Source organism: Bos indicus, chromosome 5, assembly GCF_029378745.1.
Source record: "Bos indicus isolate NIAB-ARS_2022 breed Sahiwal x Tharparkar chromosome 5, NIAB-ARS_B.indTharparkar_mat_pri_1.0, whole genome shotgun sequence".
Classification (NCBI taxonomy): domain Eukaryota; kingdom Metazoa; phylum Chordata; class Mammalia; order Artiodactyla; family Bovidae; genus Bos; species Bos indicus.
This window is the reverse complement of record NC_091764.1, coordinates 30261104-30274039: the sequence shown is the minus strand read 5'-3', so window position 1 is coordinate 30274039 and position 12936 is coordinate 30261104. Positions and strand designations below refer to the sequence as shown.

At 53.4% G+C, this 12936-nt stretch overlaps 1 protein-coding gene across 5 annotated transcripts in view; it reads right to left on the bottom strand.

The window, feature by feature from the left end:
• Nucleotides 1–12936, bottom strand: part of FMNL3 (formin like 3) — a 51524-nt gene that overhangs the window by 13095 nt on the left and 25493 nt on the right. For all 5 annotated transcript variants that reach the window (XM_019960628.2, XM_019960626.2, XM_019960627.2 and 2 more), the window contains exons 2-5: nt 7518–7601; nt 6546–6626; nt 6199–6275; nt 2578–2661 (exon numbers count right to left, since the gene is read on the bottom strand). In XM_019960628.2, the coding sequence (XP_019816187.2) occupies nt 2578–2661; nt 6199–6275; nt 6546–6626; nt 7518–7601 (326 nt within the window). The remainder of the gene's footprint in view (nt 1–2577; nt 2662–6198; nt 6276–6545; nt 6627–7517; nt 7602–12936) is intronic.

The window sequence follows — 12936 nt, the reverse complement described above, 5'->3', positions numbered from 1 at the left end:
CAGAGACCCAGCCCTGGCCGGGAGAGCCACTGGCACAAGTGTGCTGAGCAGGGCAGAGGCGCCATGAGCCATGCCCAGAAGGGGCATCTGAGGAGATGGGGATGCTGGGAGGCCAGCTGCTGCTCCCCACTGGCCAAGCAACTCCAGGAGTCACCTCCCATGAGCCTGAAGGGACTCGGGGGGCTGGTAGTCTTTCTGCACCTCCAGCCATAGAAAGGACATCTCAGAGAAGCCATGGGTCCCCTTGAGTCAGCCCGAAGAGCGGCGGCGGGGAACCGGACAACTGCAGGTACTACTAGGCGGCCGACAGCAGCTGCCGGAGAGGCCTCTCAATGCCCTGAGGGGGCCTGGGTGGTTCTGGATTATGTTCAGGAGGGCAGGTCTGAGTGGAGGGGGATGGGGGTCCTGGTGAAGCCAGAGTGGGACAGGCCTCCATGTTCAGGAGGAACTCTACAGTCCCATCCCAGCACTGAGTTTTGATGGCTGGGTTCTCCATGATTCTACTTGAGGTTTCTAGGTTTTCCTGGCTCAGAGGCTCCTCGCGCTGCAGCTTCCCTTGGGGGAGGGCAGAGATGTGAACTGGGGTCCTTAGTCCCTAAGAGAGTTGGGACGGCTTCTTTGTCACTTTCTGCTTCTCGGACCAGCTGTCTTCCCCAATCAGCAGTTTGGGAGTGTGGCCAGAATAAAGAGGACAGCTCAAGATGATGAACCCACAGGGCCTTCTCCCTTGCAGGTCCCCTCATCGGATCTCCCCCTCTGAGAAACAAGCCCCACTCCCCTTTCCTGTCCTCTTCCCTGAAGAGGGTCATCCAAGACAGAACAAGCATTTCCAACAGGCTCCTTAAATATGCACAGCACCAGGGTCAAAGTCACAGAGGCCAAGGCTTTCTGAAATAGGAAGCGGTATCTGCAGATGCCTGAATGTTTCCAAGAAAGTAGGAGCAGACTTCAGGATCCTGACGGTCAGATGTTTGATGGGGCTTTCAAGTGGACCTCGGAGGAGTCTCCAGGACAGGGAAACCGCTTGCCAGTGCCCTCCCTCCATCAAAAATAGTATTCCCCACTCCAACCCCACTCTGGGACGTTCAGTGTACAAATTAAGTGCCTTTACTCAAACTCTATTTGGCTTCACTCTTTTCCTCTCAACCCTTCCCAAAACACACACTCTTACCTACCCTCTGCCTGCCCTGAGTCTTTCTTTTAAAAACACAGTCAAAGGTACTGCCATGGACACTACAATACTGAGGTTCCAGGGTATTTTGGTTTCAAGCAGCTGGAATTTATTTGCTTTCCAAACAAGATAGGCTTATTTGGAAAAATGATCTACATCTTTTACTATAAAAGCTCTGAATTATTTTTTTTAAATCGCTTCAGCAAATATTTTTCATTTCTTTCTATAAAAAGAATAAGTTTTTTTTTTTTTTTTTAAGGGATAGAAGGCTTGACTTCTGCAGGGATGGGAAGGGGGAGTGGGTCACTCTTGGTTTTAATGGGATGACCTGGTAAAAATGACTAAGGCCAAACCCAGGAGGGGCAATAGTTCTAAACTCTTAAGGAGATGAGGGGAAAAACCTGCTGAGGAAGGAGAATGGCCCAGGGCAAGGACGGCAGCAAGAAAAGTGAAATTCATGACTGGGGCGGAGTCCCCGGACTGAGGAGTTCCCCAGGATGAGGGACTTTCAGCACTAACACTGGGGAAAGTCATGTGGGGAAAATCACGGGTAAACTGGGATGATCGGTCACCCAAGTGCTCTAGGGTACAGGTCTGCATGTGTTGGTCATGCTGTGAATGATCAATATAATCCCTCTTTCCATATATTTAGGTAATTATGGTAGGGAACACCTTAAACAGCAACAATTAACAAATAAAAAGTGGCTACCACAGTACAGCCTACGTTCCAAATACTATAGACTGCTTTACACACAGTATCATCTAATGCTTACAGCAACCCTGTAACATGGATCCCCTCTTACATAAGAGGACCTCAACAATCTTTCCAGAGGTCACACAGATAGTAAAGGACTGAAGAGACCCACGCCAGGCTTTGCCTTGAAAGCCCTCGCTCCCTCCACTCCCCACCCCAGCCCACGTTGCCTTTTCCTCTGCGTTAACTCACTTCCAGCTGCCTCCAAACCCCCGCCTGCTTGAAAAAGTCTCCTGAATGCTTCATTTTCAGTCTGTCAAAGGTCATGCTCACTGCTTCTGGGGTGACACGGAGAAACCCTCTTATAGCTGGAGACCTAAAGTGGCTTTGCGAAGACCAAGCTCTCCCTAAGTAAACGAACCCTGCGGGGGGCCTCTCTCCCAAAGGCCAGGAAACCTCCTTGGGGAGCTCCCAGCATGGAGTCTGGGTCTTCTGGGTTAGGATCCTGAGCTGCCCTTCCACACCTTGCCTTCTGCTCCCCAAAACGCACCTTCTACTCCAGTTACCTGGCACTCTTCACTGACCTCAGACAACCCCGTGGCCACCTGCCCACACCCAGACTGCTGCCTGGGGTTCCCATTCCACCTTCACTACTGGCAGTTCCAGTCAAAGCAGAATGGGGCCCCCCGCCCTGGTCCCAGGTGGTACTCACATGACAGAACACTGGGCAAAGGACAGGTAATCCACCAACACGTCCAGGCCTTTGTTTTCGTCATTCAGAAACTCCCGCACCCACCTGCAGATAAAGGAAAGATAGCGGAGGGGTCTGCTAATAAAGTGGGTTGGGGGGGAGGAGCAAAAGGTGCCTCTGTGAAACAATATCCCCTCTTGGATCCTCTGGAACTCAGCACCAGGCTGGGAGAATTCTGATGATCAAAGCCTGTGGCTGACCCAGCCATGATCATGTCACCTGGCCGGACCGCCCCTAGGCGGGGGAGCCAGAGATGGGGAGAGATGCAGGCCTTCCAACACCACATCAGCCAAACCAGCCTTCAGAAGCCCCCTCCTCAAGAGCCAGGGCCCCCACTCCATCGTTTTCTGGGTTCCTGGTGTCGAACATGAGGCTGGGCACAGCTTCCTGATGCCACATTTGTGGGAGGAACTGAGGGTTACACAGAGTATTTACTGCAGTCCTTTGACAGAGCTGATGGAAGCTGGCAGGTCCCCAAATTGACCGGTGGCTCAGCAGGTAAAGAATTCGCCTGCAGAGCAGGAGACATAGGAGATGCGGGTTTGATCCCTGGGTCAGGAAGATCCCCTGGAGAAGGAAATGACAACCCACTCCAGTATTCTTGCCTGGGAGATCTCCGGGACAGAGGAGCCTGGCGGGCTACAGTCCATGGGGTCATAAAGAGTTGGACACAACTGAGCACCCCAACTTAACTGAAGTGTCAGTTAAAAGACAGGCGGCTGCTGCTGCTGCTAAGTCGCTTCAGTTGTGTCCGACTCTGTGCGACCCCATAGACGGCAGCCTACGAGGCTCCTCCGTCCCTGGGATTCTCCAGACAAGAACACTGGAGTGGGTTGCCATTTCCTTCTCCAATGCATGAAAGTGAAAAGTGAAAGTGAAGTCACTCAGTCGTGTCCGACTCTTGGCGACCCCATGGACTGCAGCCTACCAGGCTCCTCCGCCCATGCGATTTTCCAGGCAAGAGTACTGAAGTGGAGTGCCATTGCAAAGAGAGCTCTGGAAAAGAGGCATACTGGGCCAAAGGGCTCCCCACCAAGTTCAAGAAAAGGTATTTCGGGAAACAGTTAACAGAGGGATACGTGGGATTTCTGTGTGTGGTCACAGGTGAGACTGGCAGAATAGGAGAAGGATGGGGGAACAGTCAGGAACTCAAGTAACTCCGGAACGGCTCTGACCTCTAAGGGACTGAACCGGGGAGGCAGGAAGACAGACAACAGACTGGGGCACTTCAACCCTTCTGCCTTCAAGCCTTTCGAACTGAGACAGCCCTGGAAGGAGTCAGGAGCAAGTCCCAGGATTGTTACAGGACAGGTTCACTCCTGTCCTGTAGACACACAGGACCTGGAGAGAAAGAAAACTCTCCAGATGAAACCCTGACTCTCCTGTGCCCTCTTCACTCTGAGAGTCTGGGGTCTTTCTAGGCCAGCTGCGCCGAACAGCCCCCTGAGGCCGCTTCTCCCCCACAGCTGGGACACCAGCGCCATGTTGGATGGCCACACCCGGGCTGCAGAGAGAGGCCGGGCAGAAGCGCCAGGCCCGGCAGAGATCTGGCAGCAAGCTCTGGCGGAGGAGGCTGACTGACACCGGAGCTGCCTGAAGTTAGCTTCCTCTCTGGGGGCCGACAGGCCTCCCGTTTCCTGTCTGTCTGCTCTCCAGCTCCCCGCCCCCTTCTCATTTCCTGTCTGAGTCTCCACTGCTATTTTCGGGATCTTGACACTTTGAGGAGATGTCAAAGGGCACCTCAGCGAGGCCATGAAACCAACACAAACCAGGGGGAGGAGGAGCTGGGGTAGCTCTGGAACCCTGCTTCCCAGCCTGTCCCGCTCCAGGCTCAAGTCCCCATCTTCCAAGGGCCTGGGGCGGATCAGGCTGCTTCGGAGGCAGAATCGCCCTCTTGCTACCTTGCCCTGGGCTCCCACCGCCCTGGAGCTCCCACAGCCCTGCCTGACAGCCTGACACACTCTTCCTGCCCAGAAATGCAGGAAGCGTCCTGGCCTTCCCATATAACTCCACCAGCGGAGCACAGTTCAAATGACAGGAGCTCCTCAAATGCCAGATGTTGAGCTGCTCCTGGGAACCAAGGACCCGGTTCAGATCTCTAGCTTGTGTGCCAACTGCTGAGAGGCCTGGGCCTGGGAACCACGCTGCTCTGGCCTCAGAGCCTGGCCAATGGCCAGAGGGGATGGCAGCAGGTAGAAGCGGAATGCTGGGGGACCGTCCCACATTGCTCCAAGGCCCTTTCTGGGGAAGAGCAGAGCCCCCTCCTCATGCAGCAGGACTCAGTAAGGAGGACGGGAGGGCGTGAGGGAAAAGGAAGCAGGGAGGGGTAAAGGCCCTCCGGATGAATGCAGGGTGGAGTTTGGAGCTGTCATCTGTGTTGCTCGTGCTCTCACACGTGGGGCAGCTGATGGGACGCTGCAGTCTTTCCTTCCTTGAGCTTCACTAAATAAAGGTGAAGGCTGAGTTACACATTTCCTAGCTGGTCAGTTCTCAATGTGTGGTTCATGGATTCATGGATGAAGTGTGAAAGCCAGCTCTGGCCACCAAGCACAGCGACTGCGCCGGCAACTGTCCTTACCTGTTCTCTCCCATGACTGCAGGAGGCAGCTGACTGCATACAGGTAGCCTGCACCAGAAGCCCAGGCGGGAAAGGAGGGGAAGGCAGATGATGTCATTTGGCTCTTTCTACTCCTGCTTCTGGGGCTGGAACCTGCCCAGCAACCCCACCTCCACCCCAGGCTAGACTTCTCAGACTTCTCACTCCTGTGAGCTCTAAATGATCAGGCCAGATTTGTAGTACTGCCTGCAGTTCTCTGTCACAGTCCCTCACTGTCCTGTGTGTACACACACGCACGGTCACTCTCTCGCTCTCTCATCCTCTCTCTTGCTCTCACTTTCACTATATTTACCCTGGCTGGTTACAGTTTTATGAATGCAAGACTGTAGCTCTTTCCCTGTATCTCACGCATTAGCCCTGTGCCTGCTCAGCAGGTCCTGGTTCCTCACTCCTCTGGAAAAAAAAAAAGACTCATGTAGTTTCTAGAGGCTCAGGCAACAGGTTGACAGGACCTGGGTCTGGGACTACAGAGGACACTCAGCATCTGGTCCACCTGCTTCAGATCTTCCCTGATGTTTCAGGAAGCTGCTTCTGCTCATGAACTAAAATTGTCTTATAATCAAGCAAATAGTCTTCTGGGCACCAAACAGTCTACAAACCAGGTCTCAGCAACCCAATGCAATACATTCCCCCATTCCCAGCCTTCTCTGGGCCTCCCTTGGCCCAGCCCCAGGCCACAGGCAGACTCCAGTCTCAGCTGCTGTGGGAATGTCTTCCACTCAAAGCCACAGACTGAGGACCCCAGGAGAGGCCCCAGGCTTGCCAGCAGCATCCAGTCAGCAGCTGGCAGAGCTGAGGGGGAGAAAAGCCAGAAAAGGAACAGTCTGAAGCCCTCTGGGGAACCAAAAGGCATTCGAGAGGCAGCTCTGCCCCACAACAAGGAGATAAACAGGCAAACTCTCTTCAGCGGACGCCGGGTCCTAAGCGGCCAGGTGGAAAGGCTCTGATGGTCAAGAGTGACTCACCCAATGTGGTTGGTCCGCAGTGAGATCTCCAGCTCTCTCAGTACTTTGGTTGACTCCTGCACTCTCCTCCTGAATTTCTGTGAATGTGGGATTCTGTCACTGATGGAGGCCCCTGAGTCAACTTTACAATACAAGCAAACGGGGCAGAAAAGGAGAGGGAAGGCTCCCAAGAGGGCAGTGACAGTCCTTCCATCTGTTCCTAGCCAGCCATTCCCCCAGAGCCCCAGAACACAGAAACCCAGCTCCTGCTGCTCAGAACAGTCCTGACCCACATCACAGGGTTTGCCCCTAAACCCCACAGGACTGCAAAGGACAGCAAGATGGGGCTACCCTGCTTCGCACCTCACCTTCCGAGTTACGCTGGGGTCCAAGAAGCTCTGGAGTTTCTGGATGTACGTGTGGGGAGGATTCTTCACCTGGAATCGTTCCTGTGAGGGAAACACGTGTGTGCACACAGACACTCAGGCTTCTGAGAAGAGTGCTGAGGAAGCAGGGCGCCCACAGTGTCTGATGTGAGGGGACTCCTTAAGCTGTCACCTGGCCCTTAACATCCCCCACACCATAAGTTCCCCTCCGTGACTTATCCTCAGGTACTTCTCTGTTGCCATCTTCTCCTCCTTTGATGAGTAATTCTGAGTTACTGAGTAGACTCAGTAACCCTGAGTCTAAAGTAATTTTCTATGTTAAAAATTAAGAGGTTGCTTGCGGCCAGGCCTGTCCGAGTTCAAAAACTCATGATCTGTTATCTTCAAATGTACGCAGGGGAAAAAGCAAGGCCACAGGTGTGAGTTCTTGATTCTGAGCTAAGTGAAAATCTCTCTTTTCTCTTCTGGCTCCAAACACTTTCATGTAAAGGGAGCTTCCAATCCTCACATTCTGAGATTTGGGAACAGAAGACTAGAGGACCGGGGCTTCTCATTCCTAGAGGCCTGTAAGTAATGGGGAAAAGGCTGCTATTCGCCAGGTCTGGAGCAGAGTGAAAGACAAATGGCACTTTGGATTCTTCAGCCAGGCACAGCCCTCACCCTGGTTGGAAAGGCAGAAACAGGCTCTACTGGGGAAACCACCAAACTCCTTCACAGCAGACCTCACAGCTCAATAAACCTCACTGGGAAGAAATCAAGACAGTGCTTTGTGGGAGCTAAAGGGGAACCTGACCTGCCAGCCTGTGTCTGTTAGGAAAGTGCTTTTAGAAGAGGAAATAAGCATGGGCTGAGGCCAAGACCAGGCTGGGGTTCCTCAAGGGACCCCAGGGCTGCAGTTAATACCCAAGGCCCCGCCGCCATGCTTGGCCTCACTTCCGGTCCCAAACCCTGTACCTGGTCACAGATGAGGTCCCACTTCTTCTCGTTGTCGTACTGCCGCAGGAGCCGCGCCTTGTCGGGAGGCAGGTTCATGGAGCTCTGCGGAGAGAACCTGAGTCAACAGAGCTGACAGGCTTCCCTCACGCCTGAACCCTCAGGTTTCACCCTGACATTCCATGGGTGAACAGGAAGGCTCAGAGGGGCACGGCCATCTTCCCATTTCCCCTTCATGTTTGGTTCAGTTTGGCTGAGCAGCATTTTCCAAACCACTGGTTGTGGAATCAGTGAAGTCAGTCAAGAGTAACTTTATTTTGAATGAGAATGAACAGATTAAAATAGAACAAGAATTTAAGATATCAGAATTGATTGCAATTAGGAAGTATAAATAATGTTTCACAAAGTTTTTATTTCATGAACAAAACAGACACATAATGTAAGATGTGTTTCTTAACATGGGACAGGTCAAAAAAGTTTGAAAGTCACCAGTCTAAAGTGACAACATCAATCAATTTCCCCCCACAGCCTGAGAGCTGGGCAGGCTTCCTGTACCACACACACCCCTGGGTGAATCCTGAGCCACCCGTACATAGCCTGTGCAGATGCTACAACTCTAACCCTTTCTGTCACATCCAGGACACCAGGGAATGAGCAGAACATCAACATGAAGATAAGTGTTCAAGTTTTTAAGGAAATAGTTTACAAGATTTCAGTACTTTTAATCATTAGTGCTGATTACTTATGACACAGCTCCCAATTATTTAAGACACAGTGAAGTGTCCCAACCCCTCCCTGAGACACTCTAGCTGAGAGTACAGGACAGACCAGGAGTCATTTTATTTTGTTCACTACCATTTGCTGAATGAATACATGAACACAAGTGTAAGTGAATAAAAGCCAAGGCATCCAGGGGCAAGCCCCACCCAGACCAGCAGCTCCACTGTCCCCTCCTTACCCTTCACCTCCCGCTCCGGTCCAGCCAAGCCCCTCCTCTAACCAATCTAGCTGCCTTGGCTGCAGGTCCTCTCATCTTCCTCTCCCTTACTACTGCTCCAAGCTCAGCTCTAACTTCCAGGTAAACAAAGCATGACCACCTGGCTTATCTCTGTTGGGTCCTTGACATCCTTGTCCCTGGGGACACAAATTGTATGTGCCCAGGATCCTGAGGAGTCATACCAACTCTGAGTTACTCCAAAAACAGCACGAGTATCCTGGGAGTAGGCTCTCTGTTTTCTAGGAAATTGAAAGAAAATCCTTAAACATCATTTATTTCTGTTACATGTATCTATTTATTAGGTATTTATTTACATACATGCTATTAAGCCAGTTGTATGCTCAAGGGCTTTCCAAGTGGTGCTGGTGGTAAAGAACCCGCCTGCCAATTCAGGAGACATAAAAGATGTGGGTTTGATCCCTGGATCAGGAAGATCCCCTGGAGGAGGGCACGCCAATCCACTCCAGTATTCTGGCCTGGAGAATCCCAAGGACAGAGGAGCCTGGCGAGCTACGGTCCATACGGTCACAAAGAGTTGGACACGACTGAAGCGACTTAACACACACACACACACGGTCATCTAAAGGACTGACTGTACCATTATTCATATGATCTCCAACTCCTAATAACGTCTAACCCTAGGACAGGCACCAAGTAGAGAGTAGGCTGATGGTAAACCTATGGTTAAGAGGTTCCAGTTGTGGGGCTTCCCCGGTGGCTCAGTGGTAGAGAATCCGCCTGCCCATGAAGGAGACACAGGTTAACAATCCCTGATTCGGGAAGATCCCATATGCCATGGAGCAACCAAGCCCGTGCACCACAACTAGTGAACCTGTGCTCTAGACCTGGGGGCTGAGCTGCAACTGCTGAAGACTGTGTGCCCTATAGCCTGTGTTTTGCAACAACAGAAGACACTACAATGTGAAGCCTGTGCCCTGAAACAAGAGAGTAGCCCTGCTCGGTGCAACTAGAGAAAAGCCTGAGCAGCAACAAACATCCAGCACAGCCCAAGATAGATAAATTAAAAAAAAACAAACAGGTTCCGGTTCTGAGCTCTGGGCCAAGCTTCTGGCTGGAAACAGGGTCATTATGGCTCGAAAAAGGAAGTGGAGTTGGGATCTCTGTTCAGTGTTTAGAAATGGAAGAATTTAGAAACCCAGAAGAGAAGAAAAGAAGGGGAAGGGACTACCACGTCATGCCTCTCCGCATGGTTGCTCCTGCCCTGTGAATCTGCCTGAGCTTCCGCAGGGAAGAGGGGCTAACCGAATCCGCCCCACTGCCGATGGAGCAGGCCTGGCCCGACAGGCAAATAGGACCCCAGGTGTTCTCTCTGGGACCACCCTGCTAAGGGCCGATCTCAGCGTGTCTGTGTGGCCAGCAGGACAGGAGCAGGAGACCACCACAGAACAGGGACCCGAAGATCAAAGGTGGCCTGGAGCAAGTTCTCCCACCTAAGCAGGGCCAGGCTGCAGCCCGCAGAGCCCGTGGGACCAGGCCTGGTTCTGGCTCTGCACATGGCCTGAGGTGGCTTCACTGTCCTCCTGCCTCTCTCCCACGTCTGTGCCATGAAGACAGAAAACAGTAGTCTCCCCTGGAAGCACGTGACTTGGGAAGGGGAGGGGGAGCTCGTCGTGGCTGTGGCAGACATCACATCCTGTCTACACCAACTTCCTCCCTCAGCCGCTGGGGCCTCACACTTCCCCACCAGGTGAACCACTGAGAAAACGTCTGGTCCCCCGGGGCTTCAAAGACGAAGCAGGGTCACCACCTCTGGGAACCCCAGCCTCAGAGCATGGAAGAGGAACCTCAGGGAACTGGCCAGACTTTAGATGCCCAGGAGAGAGGGATGCCAGCAAACAGAAACCAGGGACAGGAGCGTGAAGCAGTTCTGACCACAGGCCCACGTCCTCCAGTCTAGAGCTCTGGGTGACGCTTCTGAGCAGTGAGGGAAGTTTTCTCTCCTTTGTGACTGAAGTGCAATGGGGAAGGAAGTGGGTGGGGGAATTCCCCAGCCTCCAGCACTCACAAGAAGTCAGCCATGGACTGTGGGGGGTGAGAGCCACCCATCACGGGCAGGGCCAGGGTTTGGTGGTTCTCTCCCCACCCGGCCATGGCACTGGGGCCCCTGCCTCTAACAGATACTGTGTGTGAGGCCAACAGGGCTCAATGTCCTGAGAAGGGCAGCTTCCTGAGTTCCGGGGACAGCCAGGGAGCAAACCTGCCAACCTTCCTTCCAGTTTCAGTCAGAGGTTGCTTCCTTGACATTTTCCTGCTGTGGCTCCACTGAGACCACAGGCTCTCTTGAGGCAGAAGCCGGGCTGAGTTCTTGCTAACTCCTCTAGGAGCCCCTCGCTGAAGAGAAAGGAGACTCAGCTGTTTTGGAGCAGAGGACACTGGATGTGGAACCAGCGAGCTCCAGATCGAGTTCAAGCTCTTCAGAGTCACAGAACCTCAAAGAGCTCACTCACAAAATGGAGATAATCTCACCACTTCACAGGGTTTTATGAGGATTAAATGATAAATACTTTAGGTCCGAGTAAGTCTGGAACACTGTGGGTGTTCAACACACTTCCCTCCCCTCTCCTCCTAGAAACCCTGAGCGATGCTCTGACACCCCAAGGACCTGCCCTCTCCCCGGTTGTCCTCTATTCCTGCCTCTGTCCCTCCTCCTTCAGCTCTGCTTCTCAACACTCTGGGGACAGAGCAACCCCTCACCCCTGCTTTGATCCTTTGCTGCTAAGACTAGGAGGCAGTAAAACATCACTGTCCTTGGGATGGGAGGGGAAGACTCCAAGGAGACGGGAGAAGAGGAACTCAGACTCAGACTCAAAGCAACTCTGGGACTGATTCCTAAATCAGAGGGAACCAGCCAGAAGTCTAAAATAAAAACCTATAACAGAAAGAAGCAGAAAGGGGTGGATCTGATGCTTCTCCAGCAAGGCAGCTCTGGTTTACGGCCAGTTTGAGACCAGGCCGAGCACCCTGCTCAGGGGCCAACCCCTTCCATGGGACCAAGGGCCCAGTCCCCGCAGTGAGGTTTCCTTACTCCCCACACGACCCTGTTGGCCCCAGAGAAGCAGAGGAGGGGGGAGCTGGCTCTGGTCACAGAGGTTCCTTTCCCTTTCCTGCTCTGCACCCCCAGTCAGTTAGCCCCTCCTCGCTTCCTTCCCACCGCAGGGGAAGGGAAATGCCGGTGGGGCTGGAGTTTCCTTCAAAGCTGTGGGTCCTGTGCTGGGACTCACCCCTCCTCTGCCAGTCTCCTTGGGCCAGGCCTGGGGAAAACCCAACAAACAGAGATAGGAACCACCCAAAATTCCCAGCTGCCTCTACTGGTCCCAGTCAGTCATGATAAATTTCAGGATCAGAGGCTAAAATGGCATAGTTCCTCTGAGGAGAGAGAGAGAAAGAGAGAGAGATGGCTGAAATGTTCCTGCAAAGGGGATTCTGGAGACTTAAGGAAAGGCAGGCAGGGGCTGTTCATTTTGAGCAAATATAGAATGTGAGTTCGTGGTTTTCTTAATGTTTTCCGTCTCAGAACCACCTCCCCACCGAGGCCCTTATGGCTGGCCACTTCTCCCTGGAGTGGTAGCCGCAGTCGCCATGCTCAGCCCACGGGGCAGGGAGCCCTGGGAAGCAGAGTCTAGATCCTCCCCAGAGGGGAAGTGAGGCACCGTCCCAGGCTGGTACCATATGCTATTGAGCCCTGGCCCCTGGTCACAGCTGCCAGCAAGTCCTCTCGGGCATCTGCAGATCAGTCCATTATGCGATGGCAGAGGAGAAGGCAGTGAGAAGGTACGAGGTGTAGGAGTCAGGAGACTGCTGGAGGAGCAGCTGGAGTACCATATTCCCACCAGGAGCCCCTCACAAACCAACATCTCTGCCCCCAAGTCAATGGAGAAGCAGGCAACACTGGGCACAGAGGCCCACGCCCAGCCGCCAAATGGACCTAGGGTTAGGAGTGGCCAGGCCTCCCCTCCACATGTCTCTCCTGGTGGGCAGTAGGGGCAGCTGTGGCCAGCTGGGTGCTGCTCCCAAAGGGCGGGAGCCCAAGGAGGTGGGAGGCATCATTCCTGCTACCCCGGCCCCCTCAGCGGCCATAGCCAGCCCTGCCGCGGTAGCAGCTCCCAGACAATGAGAGTTATTTTCAGCCAGCGCTTTAACACAAGCCAGCTGGCCAGTGTGCAGGGCGGGAGGCCTCCTCCACCCGGCCCGCCCAGACAGCAGGCCCAGCCCGGTGCTTACGCTGCCGCCGCCTCTGCGTCACTGTTTGTTTATCTCACTCCTTCAGCACAGCTCCTCCCAACTGCCCCCCAAAACTACAATATTGGCAAAAGGAAATAAAAAAAATCAGTGTTTGAGCAAAGGTCCAAGAGCTAAAATTAAGAAGGTCCAGACATGGGAAGCACAGCTTCCCCAGCCCCGTGACCGGTGGGTGTAGTACAG